The sequence below is a fragment of the Erythrolamprus reginae genome, chromosome 3 (assembly GCF_031021105.1).
Source record: "Erythrolamprus reginae isolate rEryReg1 chromosome 3, rEryReg1.hap1, whole genome shotgun sequence".
Taxonomy (NCBI): domain Eukaryota; kingdom Metazoa; phylum Chordata; class Lepidosauria; order Squamata; family Dipsadidae; genus Erythrolamprus; species Erythrolamprus reginae.
The window spans coordinates 141,388,563-141,405,316 of NC_091952.1; the positions used below are offsets into that span (position 1 = coordinate 141,388,563).

At 44.1% G+C, this 16,754-nt stretch overlaps 1 protein-coding gene across 2 annotated transcripts in view; it reads left to right on the plus strand.

Moving 5' to 3' along the window:
- TMCO1 (transmembrane and coiled-coil domains 1) overlaps positions 1 to 14,691 on the plus strand; it is a 46,945-nt gene extending 32,254 nt beyond the window's left edge. The window contains exons 6-7 of one of the 2 annotated variants that reach the window (XM_070746875.1): positions 8,014 to 8,158; positions 13,901 to 14,691. In XM_070746875.1, the coding sequence (XP_070602976.1) occupies positions 8,014 to 8,158; positions 13,901 to 13,999 (244 nt within the window). In that variant the 3' untranslated portion in view covers positions 14,000 to 14,691. The remainder of the gene's footprint in view (positions 1 to 8,013; positions 8,159 to 13,900) is intronic. The other variant, XM_070746876.1, reaches the window with a different exon arrangement.
- The last annotated feature ends 2,063 nt before the right edge of the window (positions 14,692 to 16,754 follow it).

Here is a 16,754-nt window from a genome sequence, read left to right on the forward strand (position 1 = left end):
AGGTCCCCAGCAGTCGGGTTTCAGGCCCGGTTACAGCATGGAAACTGCTTTGGTCGCGTTGATGGATGATCTCTGGTGGGCTCCTTGACCTCTCAGCAGCTTTCGATACCATCGACCATGGTATCCTTCTGCGCCGGCTGGAGGGGTTGGGAGTGGGAGGCACTGTTCTTCAGTGGTTCTCCTCCTACCTCTCCGGTCGGTCGCAGTCAGTGTTAGTGGAGGGTCAGAGGTCGACCCCGAGGTCTCTCCTTTGTGGGGTGCCTCAGGGGTCGGTCCTCTCCCCCTGCTATTTAATATCTACAGGAAACCACTGGGTGAGATCATCCAAGGGCATGGGGTGAGGTATCATCAGTACGCTGATGATACCCAGCTTTACGTCTCCACCCCATGTCCAGTCAACGAAGCAGTGGAAGTGATGTGCCGGTGTCTGGAGGCTGTTGGGGCCTGGATGGGTGTCAACAGACTCAAACTCAATCCTGATAAGACGGAGTGGTTGTGGGTTTTTCCTCCCAAGGACAATTCCATCTGTCCATCCATCACCCGGGGGGGGGAATTATTGACCCCCTCGGAGAGGGTCCGCAACTTGGGCGTCCTCCTCGATCCACAGCTCACATTAGAAAAACATCTTTCAGTTGTGGCGAGAGGGGCGTTTGCCCAGGTTCTCCTGGTGCACCAGTTGCAGTCCTATTTGGACCGGGAGTCACTGCTCACAGTCATTCATACCCTCATCACCTCGAGGCTTGACTACTGTAACGCTCTCTACATGGGGCTACCTTTGAAAAGTGTTCGGAAACTTCAGATCGTGCAGAATGCACCTGCGAGAGCTATCATGGGCTTTCCCAAAAATGCCCATGTAACACCAACACTCCGCAGTCTGCATTGGTTACCGATCAGTTTCTGGTCACAATTCAAAGTGTTGGTCATCACCTATAAAGCCCTTCATGGCACCGGACCAGGGTATCTACGAGACCGCCTTCTGCCGCATGAATCCCAGCGACCGGTTAGGTCCCACAGAGTGGGCCTTCTTTGGGTCCCAGCAACAAAACAATGTCGTTTGGCGGGGCCCAGGGGAAAAGCCTTCTCTGTGGCAGCCCCGGCCCTCTGGAACCAACTCCCCCCGAAGATTAGAATTGCCCCCACCCTCCTTGCCTTTCGTAAGCTCCTTAAAACCCACCTCTGCCGTCAGGCATGGGGGAACTGAGATATTCTTTCCCCCTAGGCATTTACAATTTATGCATGTTATGTTTGTTTGTAGGGATGTTTGGTTTTACAATAAGGGTTTTTTAGTTGTTTTAGTATTGGATTTATGTGATGTTTTTAATTACTGTTGTTAGCCGCCCCGAGTCTACGGAGAGGGGCGGCATACAAATCCAATAAATAAATAAATAGCTAAATAAAATTAAATTAAATTAAAAGGGGGGGGGGAGGAAAGAGAGTCAATGGAACAATAAGTGCCGGAGGAAGGGAGGGAGGGAGAGAGAAAGATAGAAAGAGAGAGAGAAGGAAATAAAAGAAGAAAAAGAAGGAAGGAAAGGAAGGAAGAGAAGAAAACAAGGAAGGAAAAGGGAAGGAAGGAAGACAGAAAGATGGTAGTAAGGCAGGCAGGCAGAAAAAGAAAAGGGCGGGAAGAAGGAAAGAAGAAGGGAGGAAGGAGACATAAAGAAAGAGAAAGAAAGAAAGACCTATAACCACAATTGAGCCCAAAATTTTGGTTGTTAAGCAAAAGCGTTGTTAAGTGAGAATCGCCACATTTTACTCAACCCATGACATTTCCTAGCTCTAACAGCGATGTGCAAGCTAAGGAAGTACATCTGAAGGCACGTGTAATGTTGTAGTTATGGTTAAATGTGTGGCAGAAAGTGGACTCTGGGTTTGTTTTTTTCCTATCATAGTAAGTGAGGTTGAATGTATATAATTTTATAAGAGCTCTCTCTCTCTCTGTATATACACAAACAGTTTATATAGTAGATAATGCATATTTTGTGTGCCTGTGTGTAATATGTATGTACACATATGGCATATATACATAGAATTAAATAGTATATTTTGGAAGTTCGGTAATAGTAAATAGATAGGGAAATTGTATCTCTTTGAGGCAAGGAGAGGTCAGGTACCCTAACCCAAACCAGTGGGAGCTGCAGGGGATTGAGGTAAGTACTTGCATTTTTTTTTTGTCTATAGCTGCCATGGGGGGACATATACCTGTTTGCTAGAAAGAGCTAGTTTACTGGTTTTCTTTGAAATAAATATTCTAAAACATTTAATCTACTGATGCTTCAATTGATGTAATTTTATTGGTTTCCATTTTTGTAAGTTACCATTAGCCACTGCATTTTCATCCTCGACTTATACTCTAGTCAATAAATTTTCCGAGTTTTTGTGGCAAAAGTAGGTGCCTCGACTTATAATCGGGTTGACTTATACTCGAGTATATACGGGTAATTGGTTCATGACTCTCAGAGACTCCTTGCCAAGTTTTGAAGAAATCAGCCTGGCAGGTCTCCAAGCCAGATAAGGTCTGTGACTGTAAATGCACCCTTGAAAGACTTTGTGGGATGTGAATGAGAGAAATTCATAGTAACTTAATAAAAATAGGTTTTTGTGGGGACAAGGCGTCTGCTTTATGGTTTGGGAACACCTAAGTCAGAACAAATCTGGATTCTCTCCCTCTATTAATGCAGCATATGTCTAAGTTAGCTTTTTTGGCAACTGCAGCACACTGCATGCTCATATTTAAATGATTGTCCATTAGGACTCCAAGATCTTTCTCACTGCTATTGAGCCAGGCACCACCTATTTTATATCTGTGCATTTGGTTTTTGTTGCCTAAATGTAGAATCTTAATTTTTTCATCATTGAATTTCATTTTGTCAGATTGAGCCCTATGTTCAAGTCTGTCAAGCTCCTTATGTAGGTTAAGCTTGCGTTCTGGAGTAGAGTTCCTCAACCTTTCCAGGATGGTAGCCTGGAGCGGGGAGGGGAGGGAGGGAGGGATGCTTCTTTGGGGAAGGGGAGGAATGTGCACATGACCAGGACGTTCGCATGAGTGGGGCCTCAAGTGCTCACAATGAGGCTTGCGCAAATGGAAGCGCAAAACCTGCAGTGAGGCTTGCGCGAATGGGGCTGCAAGCATCTGTGCCAAGGCTAACACAAGTAGGAGTGCGACTGCCTGCGACAATGTTTGTGCAAATGGAGTCGCGATCACCCTCATTTCTTGCAGTGACACTTGTGCAAGTGGGACCACCAATGCCTGAAACAAGGCTTGCACGAGTGGGACCATGACCTGCCGTGATGACTCTCACAAGAGCTTGTGACACAAGCACGAGTAGGACAGCAAGTGCCCGCGACATGGCTCACATGAATGGGATAGCAAGCAGCTGCAATGAGACTTGTACAAGTGGGATAAATGCCTCCAATGCTCATGTGAAGGGGACTGCACCTGTCTGCTATGATGCTCGTGTCAGTAGGATCGTGATGAACCTCAATACTTGCGACAATGCATGGCCATACATACCAGCTAGCCACTCATGGTGATTAAGCCATGGTAGTGGTGATTAAGCCATGGTAGTGGACCATGGCCCACAGGTTGGAGACTCCTGTTCTGGAGTGTTGGGTATTCCTGCTAGCTTGTTTGCAAATTTGATGAGTTCCCCATCTATTCCCTCATTTAAATTATTGATGAAGATATTGAAGAGTACTGGCCCTAAGGCAGAGCCAGGGGAACCACGCTGCATATTTCTCTCCATGTAGATGCAGTTCCATTAAGTACTACTTGGTGAAGGCAGTTAGTTAGCCAGTTACAAATCCGTTTGGTAGTGATGCTGTCTAACCCACATTTTTCTGTTTATTTTCTAAAATTATAAGTTTCTTCACAAAATCATAAGTTCCTTCACATTTCTGTATCTTTTCTTTCCGTTTATTTATTTTTTTATTTTGTATTTTAAAAAGATGATTAAGCAGAGGTCAGATGCATAAGAAGGAAGTTTTGCTAGACCTCATACCTCACAAGGCACTCAGTGTATTGGATCTAATTTACCTCATACAGTTCAGAAATGGCAGCATGTGACCATGGAAGGATATCATTATGGGAAACGTGACTTAGAATAGAAAGGATTGTCAGGATCTTTTGAAAAGATCCAATTGTAGAATTATTTCACATCTTTAAAAATCTTGTCCCTTGTGGGGAAAAAATTGTAGTAAGTGACAGTGTTCCCTCTAATTTCTTTTCGGGGTGGGCGGAAAAGTATAGTGTCTAAGCGGCAGTCCCCTTGGGACTGGGCGGCATAGAAATATAAATAAATAAATAAATCCCTTATTTTTTATTAAAAGAAATTAATAATAAAACAAAACCAAAATCTATTACTATTAAAACTAAAACAACCAGCAAAACCAAAAACATAACTATTAATAAAAACAGGTGAGGGCTGGGGTTTTTTTTCTCTTTTATTATTTAAGTGCTTTTACCATATGCTTTAAATCAAGAGTCACTTCTCTTTCTGTTTCTCTCTCTTTCCTGTCATTTTCTGCCTCAATCATTTTCTCAAACTAGTACTCCAATAGTTAGCGCTTTAATATGAAGTATAAAGTACATCAACTGCCCATAGTTGATTTACCAATTGTTTGCAGAATCCACTTTTCTAAATTCACTTATCTTAACAGTTTTGCAAGCACCGCATGCTAAAATAGCATAGGTTTGTTATGGGAAAAATTATTGCTATTTATAACTGCATTTTCACAGTGTTTTCCTCTTTAACCAATTATAATTGCATGCCTGTTTCCCCAATAACAAAAGGCTTTCCTCCCCCTAAAAGAAAGTGAGCAAAAAGTTTCAAAAGAAAATAATGTTTTGCAGATAATGACACAATCCATCTTTTAAAGCTCTGATGCATCCCTATATTACAATAACTTCTGCACTTGAGCAATAGAAAAGGTCATTTAAACAAGTTTCCTGCCTAAGCAGGGGGTTGGACTAGAAGACCTCTAAGGTCCCTTCCAACTGTTATTATTATTATAAGTTAACGGCGGACGCTCCTCTGCATCACTGGGTATCCCAAGGCGGGCATTTTATATAGAAAATAAGTCACGTCTTTTCTTGACTCTAATTGTATAGCAGTATCAACTGACAACGAGTCAGTTGAGGTGACTGGGGCTAAATGTCTTTGTCCATCGGTCTGGGAGGAGTTTGACTTGGTGACACCTGATGAAGTGGACAAGGCCATTGGAGCTGTGAGTTCCGCCACCTGTTTACTGGATCCGTGTCCCTCTTGGTTGGTTTCGGCTGGCCGAGAGGTGACACAGAGCTGGGTCCAGGAGATTGTCAATTCCTCCTTGGGGAGGGGGTCCTTTCTGGCTCCTTATAAGGAGGCACTTGTGTGCCCCTCCTCAAGAAGCCTTCCCTGGACCCAGCCGTGCTCAACAACTATCGTCCAGTCTCCAACCTTCCCTTTATGGGGAAGGTTGTCGAGAAGGTGGCAGCATTCCAACTCCAACGGTCCTTGGAAGAAACCGATTATCTAGGCCGTCAGCAGTCTGGTTTCAGGCCCGGCTATAGCACAGAAACTGCTTTGGTCGCGTTGATGGATGATCTCTGGAGGGCCCGGGACAGGGGCTTGTCCTCTGTCCTGGTGCTTCTTGACCTTTTAGCGGCTTTCGATACCATCGACCATGGTATCCTTCTGCACCGGCTGGAGGGGTTGGGAGTGGGAGGCACTGTTCTTCAGTGGTTCTCCTCCTACCTCTCCGGTTGGTCGTAGTCGGTGTTAGTGGGGGGTCAGAGGTCGACCTCTAGGTTTCTCCCTTGTGGGGTGCCTCAGGGGTCGGTCCTCTCCCCCCTGCTATTTAATATCATCCAAGGGCATGGGGTGAGGTATCATCAATATGCGGATGATACCCAGTTGTACATCTCCACCCCATGTCCAGTCAACGAAGCAGTGGAAGTGATGTGCCGGTGCCTGGAGGCTGTTGGGGTCTGGATGGGTGTCAACAAGCTCAAACTCAATCCAGACAAGACGGAGTGGCTGTGGGTTTTGCCTCCTAAGGACAATTCCATCTGTCCGTCCATTACCCTGGGGGGGGGGATTATTGACCCCCTCAGAGAGGGTTCGCAACTTGGGCGTCCTCCTCAATCCACAGCTAACATTGGAATATCATCTATGTGTTGTATGGTTTTTAAATTGTTGGGTTTTTTTATATTATTGTTGGATTTGTTCCATTGTTATACTGTTTTTATTACTGTTGTGAGCTGCCCCAAGTCTTCGGAGAGGGGTGGCATACAAATCTAATACATTGAATTGAATTGAATTTCCAAGATGCATATTTTCGACTGAATCAGCTGCCTTTAAACTGTCCCTGTTTTCCGGGGGGAAGCAGCTTAAAATTGTTCTGAACGGCTCAGGAATGTTTCCTTTCCTTTCCCCTCCCCATTTCTGGGTCTTTCGCTACCACAGCTACCGTGGGAGCAAACCACCCGTAAAGGGTGGCGATGTGACGCTTGGGAAATAAGCATCGTCCCCAAGCGGAAATATCAGGTGGGCAGCAGATTGTCCCTGACATCTTTGAATGGAGAAATAAACATTTCCACTTTGGGGGTTCCTGGGGGACCCCCCCGGGATTACACCAAGGAGCACCCAAGCCCCAGGGAATCACACCCCCCCCACCCTTGTGGGAATGGTTTCCGCTGGACCTGCGGCTTGCCAAGGGCTGGAAGGCTCACATACTGTAGAGGGCGGCAAGTCTCTCCTCGATTCCCCCTCCCCGGCTTTTAAATTGGAGACCCATCCGGGCGTGCAAGGCGCTCGACATTCCAAATCACCTTCGACGGCCTCCACTGTGAGAAGAACGCCCGCCCAGCTTCTCCTGCAGCCCCCTCGCGGATAGCCCGGGACAAAAGCGCTCTCAGCGAAGGGAGGGGCGGGGCGGGCGTTCCCAAATCGCTCGGAGTGGCTAGCGTCCGGATGAATAGGACAAGAAGCCGCAGCCACCACTGCTGTTGCAGGAGGAGCCACGCCCCAAGGCGGAAAGCAGAGGAGGAGAAAGAGAGGGCGGGTGGGCGGGGGACAGCGACGAGAAGCCATGGGCGTGAGGGGACGGAGGTGCTGGGCGGGCAGGGGCGGCTCCTTCCGCGGGCGGGGTGTGTGTTTTTGGGTGCATGGCCGTATCCAGACACTAGAGAAAGCCTGCAAAGCGGCCTTGATCGGCACGAGGGGGCTCACTCCATCAGCCCCCACCCCAATCCTGCAGCCCGAGAGAAAGCAAAAGGGGGATGCCCGTGGTGACTAGCCGCCCCCATCCAAACTGGGGGTGGAACCCTGCGAGAAACGCCCGCTGCTGGGCAAGTGACATGACGCACATGGCGGCAACTGAGGGGAAGCGGAAGGGCGTCCCTCGGCGCTCTGTATTCAGACACTAGAGAAAGCCCGCAGGGCGGCCTTCATTGGCGCGAGGGGGCTGGCCTCCATCAGCCCCCCCAATCTTCTGCCTTCTGATGTCACGGGAGGTGGGTGCGTGCGACGGCAGCCTCAGACAGAGCCAGAGAAGCCGGAGGTTTCTCCCCCGCCGACAGCTTAGGAGGGGCGGATCAGCTGTCGATCGGGGAGAAACCTCGCTGGTTCCGCGCCAGCTTGGAAAACTGGGCTATCCTTAGGATTTGCCTGCGCTCCAGCGCGCTGCACACCTTAGAGGGAACTATGGTAAGTGGTGGTGATTATGTGGAGAAGTAAAATAACAGTTACCAAAGCTCATTTCAACGATTATTTTCCCGTTTAATTTAAAATATCCATTTATAAAGCAAGGTTATGTAGATGGGAGGTTACTCCTTATTCTGTCCTTGTAATTTTATGTTATTATGTATTATGTTATTTATGTATTATGTATTATTATGTTATTATTATAAATGTGATGTTATTTGATTAATGTGGAGCAAAATGTTGCTTATAAACAAAATATTGTTTATCTCTCTATTGAAATTACTCTGCAATTAATATAAAATGCCTTATAACCAAATTCTTTTTGCAGATTTGATGGAAGAGTGGTTGCAAAGCTCCCATTCATACCACTTTCTTACATTCAGGGTTTGTCTCATCGCAATCTTCTGGGTGAAGATTGCACAGATTGTTCCTTCATTTTTCTCTATATTCTCTGCACCATGTCTATTCGGCAGGTAAGGACTGCTTTGTGTTTTACTTCTATGGCTGAATAACCATAATTTGTACAAAAACTCTAGAGAATTAGAAGCAATGATTGGTGTAGTTTGCTACCGATGGATGTTGTGGTTTTCCTAGTAAATATTTTAAAATTTCAACAAAATGCAACACTGATCTATTTCATTTCTTAGTATGTATCTTTGTGTATTTTATGTTTATGTTGTATATGCTGGATTAGGAATAGGGAAACAGTTCTATTAAACACAAAAGCTGGCTGGGTGACTTTGAACCAATCATTGTCTCTAGGTACTACACCAGTAATGGCGAAACTATGGCATGGGTGCCACAGGTGGCACATGGAGCCATATCTGCTGGCACATGAGCCGTTGCCCTAGCTCAGCTCCAATGTGCATGTGTGTGCCAGCCAGCTGATTTTTGGCTTGCACTGAGGCGCTGGGAGGGCATTTATGGCTTTCAGAGAGTTTCCGGAGGGATTGGGGAGGGCATTTTTACCCTACCCCGGCTCCAGGAGATCCTTTGGAGCCTGGGGAGGGCAAAACATGATCCTACTGAGCTCAACAGAAGTTGGGAAACAGTCTGTTTTTGGCTTGCAGAAGGCCTGTGGGGGGCAGGGAAAGCTGTTTTCACCCTCCCGAGGCATTGAATTATGGGTGTGGGCATGCATGCTCCTTCATCAAGCGAGGAAAAAATGGTTCACCATCACTGTTCTAGACTATCCTGTATCTGTGCATGGTATCTATTAGTGGTAGGTCTTTTATCTTCAAATTATCATCCAGTAGATTGATTTGGGACAAGGATAGTTGTCATGATTATGATGATGATATCATCATTCCACTCCTAGAATGTTTGTGCCTTTGCTACTGTATATTATAATTTCAGTAACTGCCTTTCTTGTTTGGAATTGTACGGAAACTCGGTTATAATACATTAGGATTCCAACACCATGTCTGAAAAGCTAGAGATACTATCTGTATTTTTTTTAATATAAGACACACCTTCCCCCCCCGCCCCCCGTGGGTGGAAATGTCTATGTGTCTTATAGAGCGAATATTGCCGGGGGGGGGGGAGTTGGTGCAGCAGCAAACAGCCTGCCTCCTCCGTGTCTGCTGGGGAATGCTGGAGCCTTTACTGCTGAGCAGCTGATTGATGGTTGAATTGGCCTCCCTGAATACTGCTGATCAATTGTACAGGTGGCAGGAATTGTCACTGCCTATTGCTGCCACCTGTTCACCAACACTTATCACCACTGCCACCTTTTTGCCACTGCCAAATAGCAGCAGCAATAGCTGGCAGCAAGGAACGCTTATCAATGGTATTCCAGGAGGCCAATCCAATCGCCAATCAGCTGCTTGGCAGTGAAGGCTCCAGCATTCTGCATTGGCTGCCGATCAGTTTCCGGTCACAATTCAAAGTGTTGGTTATGACCTTTAAAGCCCTTCATGGCATTGGACCAGAATATCTCCGAGACCGCCTCCTGCCGCACGAATCCCAGCGACCGATTAGGTCCCACAGAGTGGGCCTTCTCCGGGTCCCGTCAACTAAACAATGTCGGTTGGCGGGCCCCAGGGGAAGAGCCTTCTCTGTGGCGGCACCGGCCCTCTGGAACCAACTCCCCCCGGAGATTAGGACTGCCCCTACTCTTCCTGCCTTCCGTAAACTCCTTAAAACCCACCTCTGCCGTCAGGCATGGGGGAACTGAAACATCTCCCCCTGGGCATGTTTAATTTATGCATGGTATGTCTGTGTGTGCGTCTGTTAGCATATGGGGTTTTTAAAATATTTAAATATTTTTAAATTTGTCTGTTTACTTATGATTTGTTTCTACATGTTGTGAGCCGCCCCGAGTCTTCGGAGAGGGGCGGCATACAAATCTAAGTAATAAATAAATAAATAAATAAATAAATAAATTCTCCAGCAGGGGCAGCAGACACAGAGGAGGCAGGCTGTTTCTATTTGCTGCAAGGTTGCTAGCCAGATAAATACCGGAGGGATGCTAGAAGGTAGAGGCTGATTTCCCCCCCCCCCCCCTTGTTTTTCGCCTCTAAAGCTAATGTGTGTCTTATAGCCCAGACCACTTTATAGTGTGAAAAATATGGTAATTGGATTTATTCTGAGTTCAGAAATGTGTTTTATTAAATTGCTTTGTTAAATGAGGATCTAGATTATTGGGGGCAATATGGTGACTCTGTAAACTGCTTAGAGAGGGCTGTAAAGTACTGTGAAGCGGTGTATAAATCCAAGTGTATTGCTATTGCTTTCAAAGCCTATTAATTGTATTGGAACAATTTCAATTCCATACATATTTCCTGAAATATTGAGGATACTATATTTTATGTTGCTTGAAAAGACATTTACCCAGACTAACTTAGATAGCAGCAGTTGGCAAAATTCAAGTTCTATTTCAATTTGTATGCTTTCAAGAAAAAAATTAATAGTCAAGGCAGTAACAGTATTAAGTGAATGAGAACAAACAAAAATTACAAAATATAAAGTACAAATATAAAAATAAATACTGTATGATATACTGTACTATACACCACACCACACTACACAATACATGTTTGATAACCATGTAACAATTTTCAAAAAAAAATTGTTCCCAGTTGTTAAGTGTGTTTTCCTGATTGTTTGTACCTTAAATGAATAGAAAAAAGTTATTTTCCCTGTAAACTTTGCTTTTGTGGTCAGCACAATGATATTTTGAAATGTAATCTATTTTTAAGGATATTCGCAATATTTGAAGATACTTAAGAAGTTTCTGGAATTGTAAGAACTATCAAGAAGTTTCTACAACTGTCCAGAATTATCTAGAACTTTCTGGGACTGTACAGAATTGTAGGTAGCTGTATAACAGTTATATAGAGCCACTATAGCCCTTCCTGAGAGACAGAGAAACAGGATCTAATTGATTGGGATTGCATAGTAAGTGGGCAATGGCCATCACAGACAAAGGGGAATTGAACTAGACAGACAGGTGTGAATTCAATATCTATTCAGATTCTGATAACGACAGTATTCACGCTTCACCCCACACCCATTACAGGAGGAGTTTAGGAATGCAAATGTATATCTTGTGTGTTACTCTGGGACCAGGTGATCAATCTTGCTCTGCTGAATCCTCAGTACACTCTTGTACTTTAATACTGCATGGAATAAAGACCATTTTTATCAAGTTTGGAGAGACATCCCTTTTCCTTACAGTACACAGCAATTTAGTCAATTTAGATGGCATCAAGAGGTTGCATACATCCAGCAGACGCATTTTGCTACGTAGGTGGCCAGTTTATAAAGACAAGAGCGAAAAAGTACTCTGGAAGCATCTGCTAAGATGTGTGAGGCCTACAAAGCATACTTCGGCATGCCTGTTGGTGACTAAGACAAACCATGGGCTCCTCATTTGACATGTGAGCACTGCAAGAAAACTCTTGAAGGTAAGTGGATAAATGCTACTCTCTTAAATAGCAGATTAACTGTGTTAATATTGTAAATATCACTAATCATTAGTGTGAAATAGGCCTAAATCAAATTCTCAATCCAAATTTTATTTTGTTTGCTTATAGGTTGGTACAGGGGAGAGAAGAGAGCCATGCATTTTGCTATCCCAAGAATTTGGCGTGAACCGACTGATCACTCAACAAATTGTTACTTCTGCATGGTGGACCCTTCCAAACGTCTCACTGGCAAAAATGCACCGCCTGTAACGTATCCTGACATTCCTTCATCTATTGCCCCAGTACCACACTGCCCTGAACTTCCTGTACCAACACCTCCAGACAGAGCTACACCACCTTCAAAAGAAAGCAGCAGGTCAGACACCAAGGAAGACATTGAAGATCACGATTTCTCTTCATATGTAGATGAGGAGCGGAAGCCATACTACCCTAACCAAAAAGACCTCAACGATCTGATCAGAGACCTTGGTCTCACCAAGTCCAACCCTGAGCTTCTGACATCAAGGCTGAAGCAATGGAACTTATTAGATGAAAGTGTCCAAGTCACAGATCAGAGGAAGCGTCACCAAGTTTTTTCCATCTTCTTCAGTCATCAAGATGGACTGTGCTTCTGCAACAATGTGGCTGGTCTATTCAAGGCTATAGGTATCACCTGTAACCCGAATGAATGGCGCCTCATCATAGACAGCTCATGCAAGAGCCTCAAAGCCGTGCTGCTTCACAATGGGAATAAGTATCATCTCTTCCTGTGTCAAGATGTTGCTAGGTGCCTTGAAGTATGATGAGTACGGCTGGGAAGTTATCGGAGATTTCAAAATGGTGTCATTCCTGTTGGGCCTCCAAGGTGGTTTTAAGTTATCCTTGCTTTATTTGCCTTTGGGACAGCCGGGATACTGAAGCGCACTACCACAGGCGGGACTGGCCTCAGCGGACAGAGTTCACTGTGGGGAAGAACAATGTAAAGTGGGAGCCACTGGTGGACCCATGCAAGGTGCTGATGCCACCACTACACATCAAGTTGGGGCTCATAAATAATTTGTCAGGGCTCTAGATAAGGAGTCGAGAGCTTTCAATTACCTCCAAGATTTTTTCCCTAAGCTGTCTGAAGCAAAGATCAAAGCTGGTGTCTTCGTCAGACCACAAATCAAGAAGATCATAGAGTGCAGTGAATTTCCCAAGAAGCTGAATAGGAAGGAGAGAGCAGCTTGGAACAGTTTTGTTGCAGTGGTTCGCGACTTCCTAGGCAATCATAAAGATGAAAACTATGTATAACTGGTTCAGACTCTGATAAAGAACTATGCTGCAATGGGCTGCAGGATGTCACTCAAAATCCATATCCTTGATGCTCATCTTGATAAGTTCAAAGAGAACATGGGAGCTTATTCAGAGGAGCAAGGCGAGCGCTTTCACCAGGACATTATGAACTTTGAACGCCATTACCAAGGACAATATAACAAAAACATGATGGGCGACTATATTTGGGGATTGATTCGTGAAACTGATTTGCAGTATAGTCGTAAATCTCGGAAAACCACACACTTCTGAACAGTTTTTGGTAATCTGTGTAAATTTGCAATGCATATAGTGTTCTTAGTCTGACTGTATAAATGAGAAGATGCAAAATCGTCTGTTTCTATAGTAAAAATGCATAATTGTTGTTGTGGTCACAAAAGCGACGTTTATGATGAATGTAAGCAATTTTTAATTTGTTTTGGACATAAGCAATTGAAATACAACATTTAAAAGCTGGGAACAAAATTTGTGTTATATTGAATGGTGGCTTAGATTAGAAGATGATAACACTTAACCAGTTTTGGCTGATTTCATGCAACACAAAGTTAGCTATGATTATTGGGAGGATCATTAGGTATTCCTAAATTGAAGTACTTTCTAAATTGAAAAGTTGGGGGGAGTGAACAGGAGAAGGCAATAGCAAATCATTTCTCTAACACTATAAATAAAATTGAATAGCTGCAATTATTGAATTGAAATTATTACATTAGTTGGCTTATTTGTATACTGGAATCTAAATCTTCATTTTATCTCCCTTATTTCTCACAGAATATAAATTCTGAAAATCCCTTAACTGTATTTAATAATTATATTTTTATTTCTTTATAATCAGAATGGTACAGATTAAGCACACCTACTTTTTTTAGTTTGTAAATGTGTAAGTCTAAATGAAACTAGCAATTATTTGAGGTTGATTAACATATAGTTTTGATTATTTATTAATGGAAAACTTGCTTTATTCTAAATGCACTGTCTTTTTTGCTCTTTTATCAGAATATTCAGAAGCTGTTGGGTCTGGCTCCTTCCCGAGCTGCCACCAAGCAGGCTGGAGGATTCCTCGGTCCCCCACCTCAAGCTGGGAAGTTCTCCTGAAATAAGAAAAAAAATCTCTTTTGCCAATTAAATTTTTAAAAAAATATTCAGATTTTATATAAATTTTTAAAAAAATATTTGGATACCCAAGATATCTAGAAACGTGTGGTTTTATGAATTGAACCAAGTTGAATAAATATCTTAGGTTGGTCCTGTGTTTCCAGGATGGAGAGAAGATACTTTCATAAAGATCTTAAAGTCTGGAAAAACTTGTAAGAATATAATTGAAATTAAAGATGGGGCAGGAATTCATATAAAATTGGTTTTTTTTAAATCATGATTCCACTCTTACTGATAAACAAAAAAGAATTTCCATTATCCCTGTTTAATTTGTCTTCCCTCTTGCTGCCCTTTTTCAAATGTTAATTTAGTCCAACATTAACTGGATTTCTCTAGGGATTTATGAGAAAGATCATACATTGTCATTCAACACTTGATTTTAATGGATAATGGAGGTTCCATTAAATTATGACAGAAAATTTGGCATGAGACACTTAATCTCCATTAATTATTGTAATTTTGATTTACAGAAATAATTAAAAATTTTCCTCAGAGCATATTTTTGTTAATTTGTTGCTCTTTTGTTTTGTTCCATTGTTTCAATGTGAAAGTGGCAAGGAGAAAAAAGTGGAACAGTGTTATAAATGGAAATTTTGTGATATATTTCAATAAATATGCTTCATATTTGGCAACCTTTTTGGCAAAGTTTTTGATACAGGTCTTCCATAGCAAGTGATTGAAATATGACTCTAACCTGACTCTACATTTTTTTTAATGAAGTACTACTTTAGTTAATGACAAATTAAAAGTTTTGAATTTTTTTCTTCATCGGTTAATTTTTTATAGACTTCTAAAGTTTTGAAAAAGCGCAAATTCTGGCCTGGTATGGCTTTACATTTTTTATCATATCTTGGACTAGAATTAAGATTAAGAGGTGGGAGAGGCTTCATCAATATGTGGATGATACCCAGTTGTACATCTCCACCCCATGTCCAGTCAACGAAGCAGTGGAAGTGATGTGCCGGTGCCAGGAGGCTGTTGGGGTCTGGATTGGTGTCAACAAGCTCAAACTAAATCCAGACAAGACGGAGTGGCTGTGGGTTTTGCCTCCCAAGGACAATTCCATCTGTCCATCCATTACCCTGGGGGGGGAATTATTGACCCCCTCAGAGAGGGTTCGCAACTTGGGCGTCCTCCTCGATCCACAGCTAACATTGGAACACCATCTTTCGGCTGTGGCGAGGAGGCCGTTTGCCTGGTGCACCAGTTGCGGCCCTATTTGGACAGAGTCATTGCTCACAGTCGCTCATGCCCTTATCACCTCAAGGTTCGACTACTGCAACGCTCTCTACATGGGGCTACCTTTGAAAAGTGTTCGGAAATTTCAGATCGTGCAGAATGCGGCCGCGAGAGCTATCCTGGGGCTTCCTAGATTCGCCCATGTTTCTATAACACTCTGTGGCCTCCACTGGCTGCCAATCAGTTTCCGGTCACAATTCAAAGTGTTGGTAATGACCTTTAAAGCCCTTCATGGCACTGGACCAGAATACCTCCGGAACCGCCTTCTACCGCACGAATCCCAGCGGCCGATAAGGTCCCACAGAGTTGGCCTTCTCCGGATCCCGTCGAACAAACAATGTCGTTCGGCGGGCCCCAGGGGAAGAGCCTTCTCTGTGTCGGCCCCGGCCCTCTGGAATCAACTCCCCCCGGAGATTAGAACAGCCCCCACCCTCCTTGTCTTTCGCAAGTTACTCAAGACCCACCTATATTACCAGGCATGGGGAAATTAAGACATCTCCCCCAGGCTTTCTTATATTTTATGTTTAGTATGTATGTGTTGTATGGTTTTTAAATTGTTGGGGGTTTTTAATATAATTTTATTATTAGATTTGTTCCATTGTTATACTGTTTTTATTATTGTTGTGAGCCGCCCCGAGTCTTCAGAGAGGGGCGGCATACAAATCTAATAAATTGAAATTGCAATTGAAATTTTTCTCAGAACAGTACCAGCTTTCATTTGATATGTCACAAGACTATTTCTTTCTCCAATGCACTTGCAAGGAGAGTCCAGGATGGGTTATTCTCAGCCTGATTGGCTGGGACTGAGTTTAATTTAAATATTTAAATATTAGTCAGGCACCGCCCCCTTAGCCCTCCAGTCTAAAAAACTCAGTCGCAGTAATGGGACTTTGAGTTTTAGTTCTCCTATTAAACTTAGTTTAATAGGGTTAATTTTATTGATAAATTTCTTAGTATTGTTTGTAATAATTTATTCTTGTGTTTTCATTCTTTCAGGCACAGGGGGCGGCTTCACGTTAGCAGCGGGGGTTATTACTTCCAGTGGGTTTAACCCCCCTAAGCTGCAGCTCCTCTCAACAGGCAAAAAGGCCTGTTGAAGGGTCCCAGAGGAGCGCCCGGGTCGCTTACCTCCGCGGTGGCACCCGGTGGAAAGGCGGTCGGCTGCCGCTATGGGGGGCCTGCTCCCCATGGCGAATATGCCGCTTGAAGATCGGGATTCCGAAGCCGGGAAACAGCCCCCAGACGCCCCGACAGGAAACCCCCCCCCCTCCACCTCTTGCCGCTCGCATCGAGTCCTGCCGGGGAATCCCTCAGTTCGATAAGGCAGGCACGGAGCGTCGCCATCTTGGGGGGGGCAGTATAAGGGCGGGAATGGAGAGAAGAATTCCCGCCCGATTCTGAGGCCTCATTGCTTGCCCGACGAGACCGCAGGGGCGGTTGTCACGGCAACAGAGGG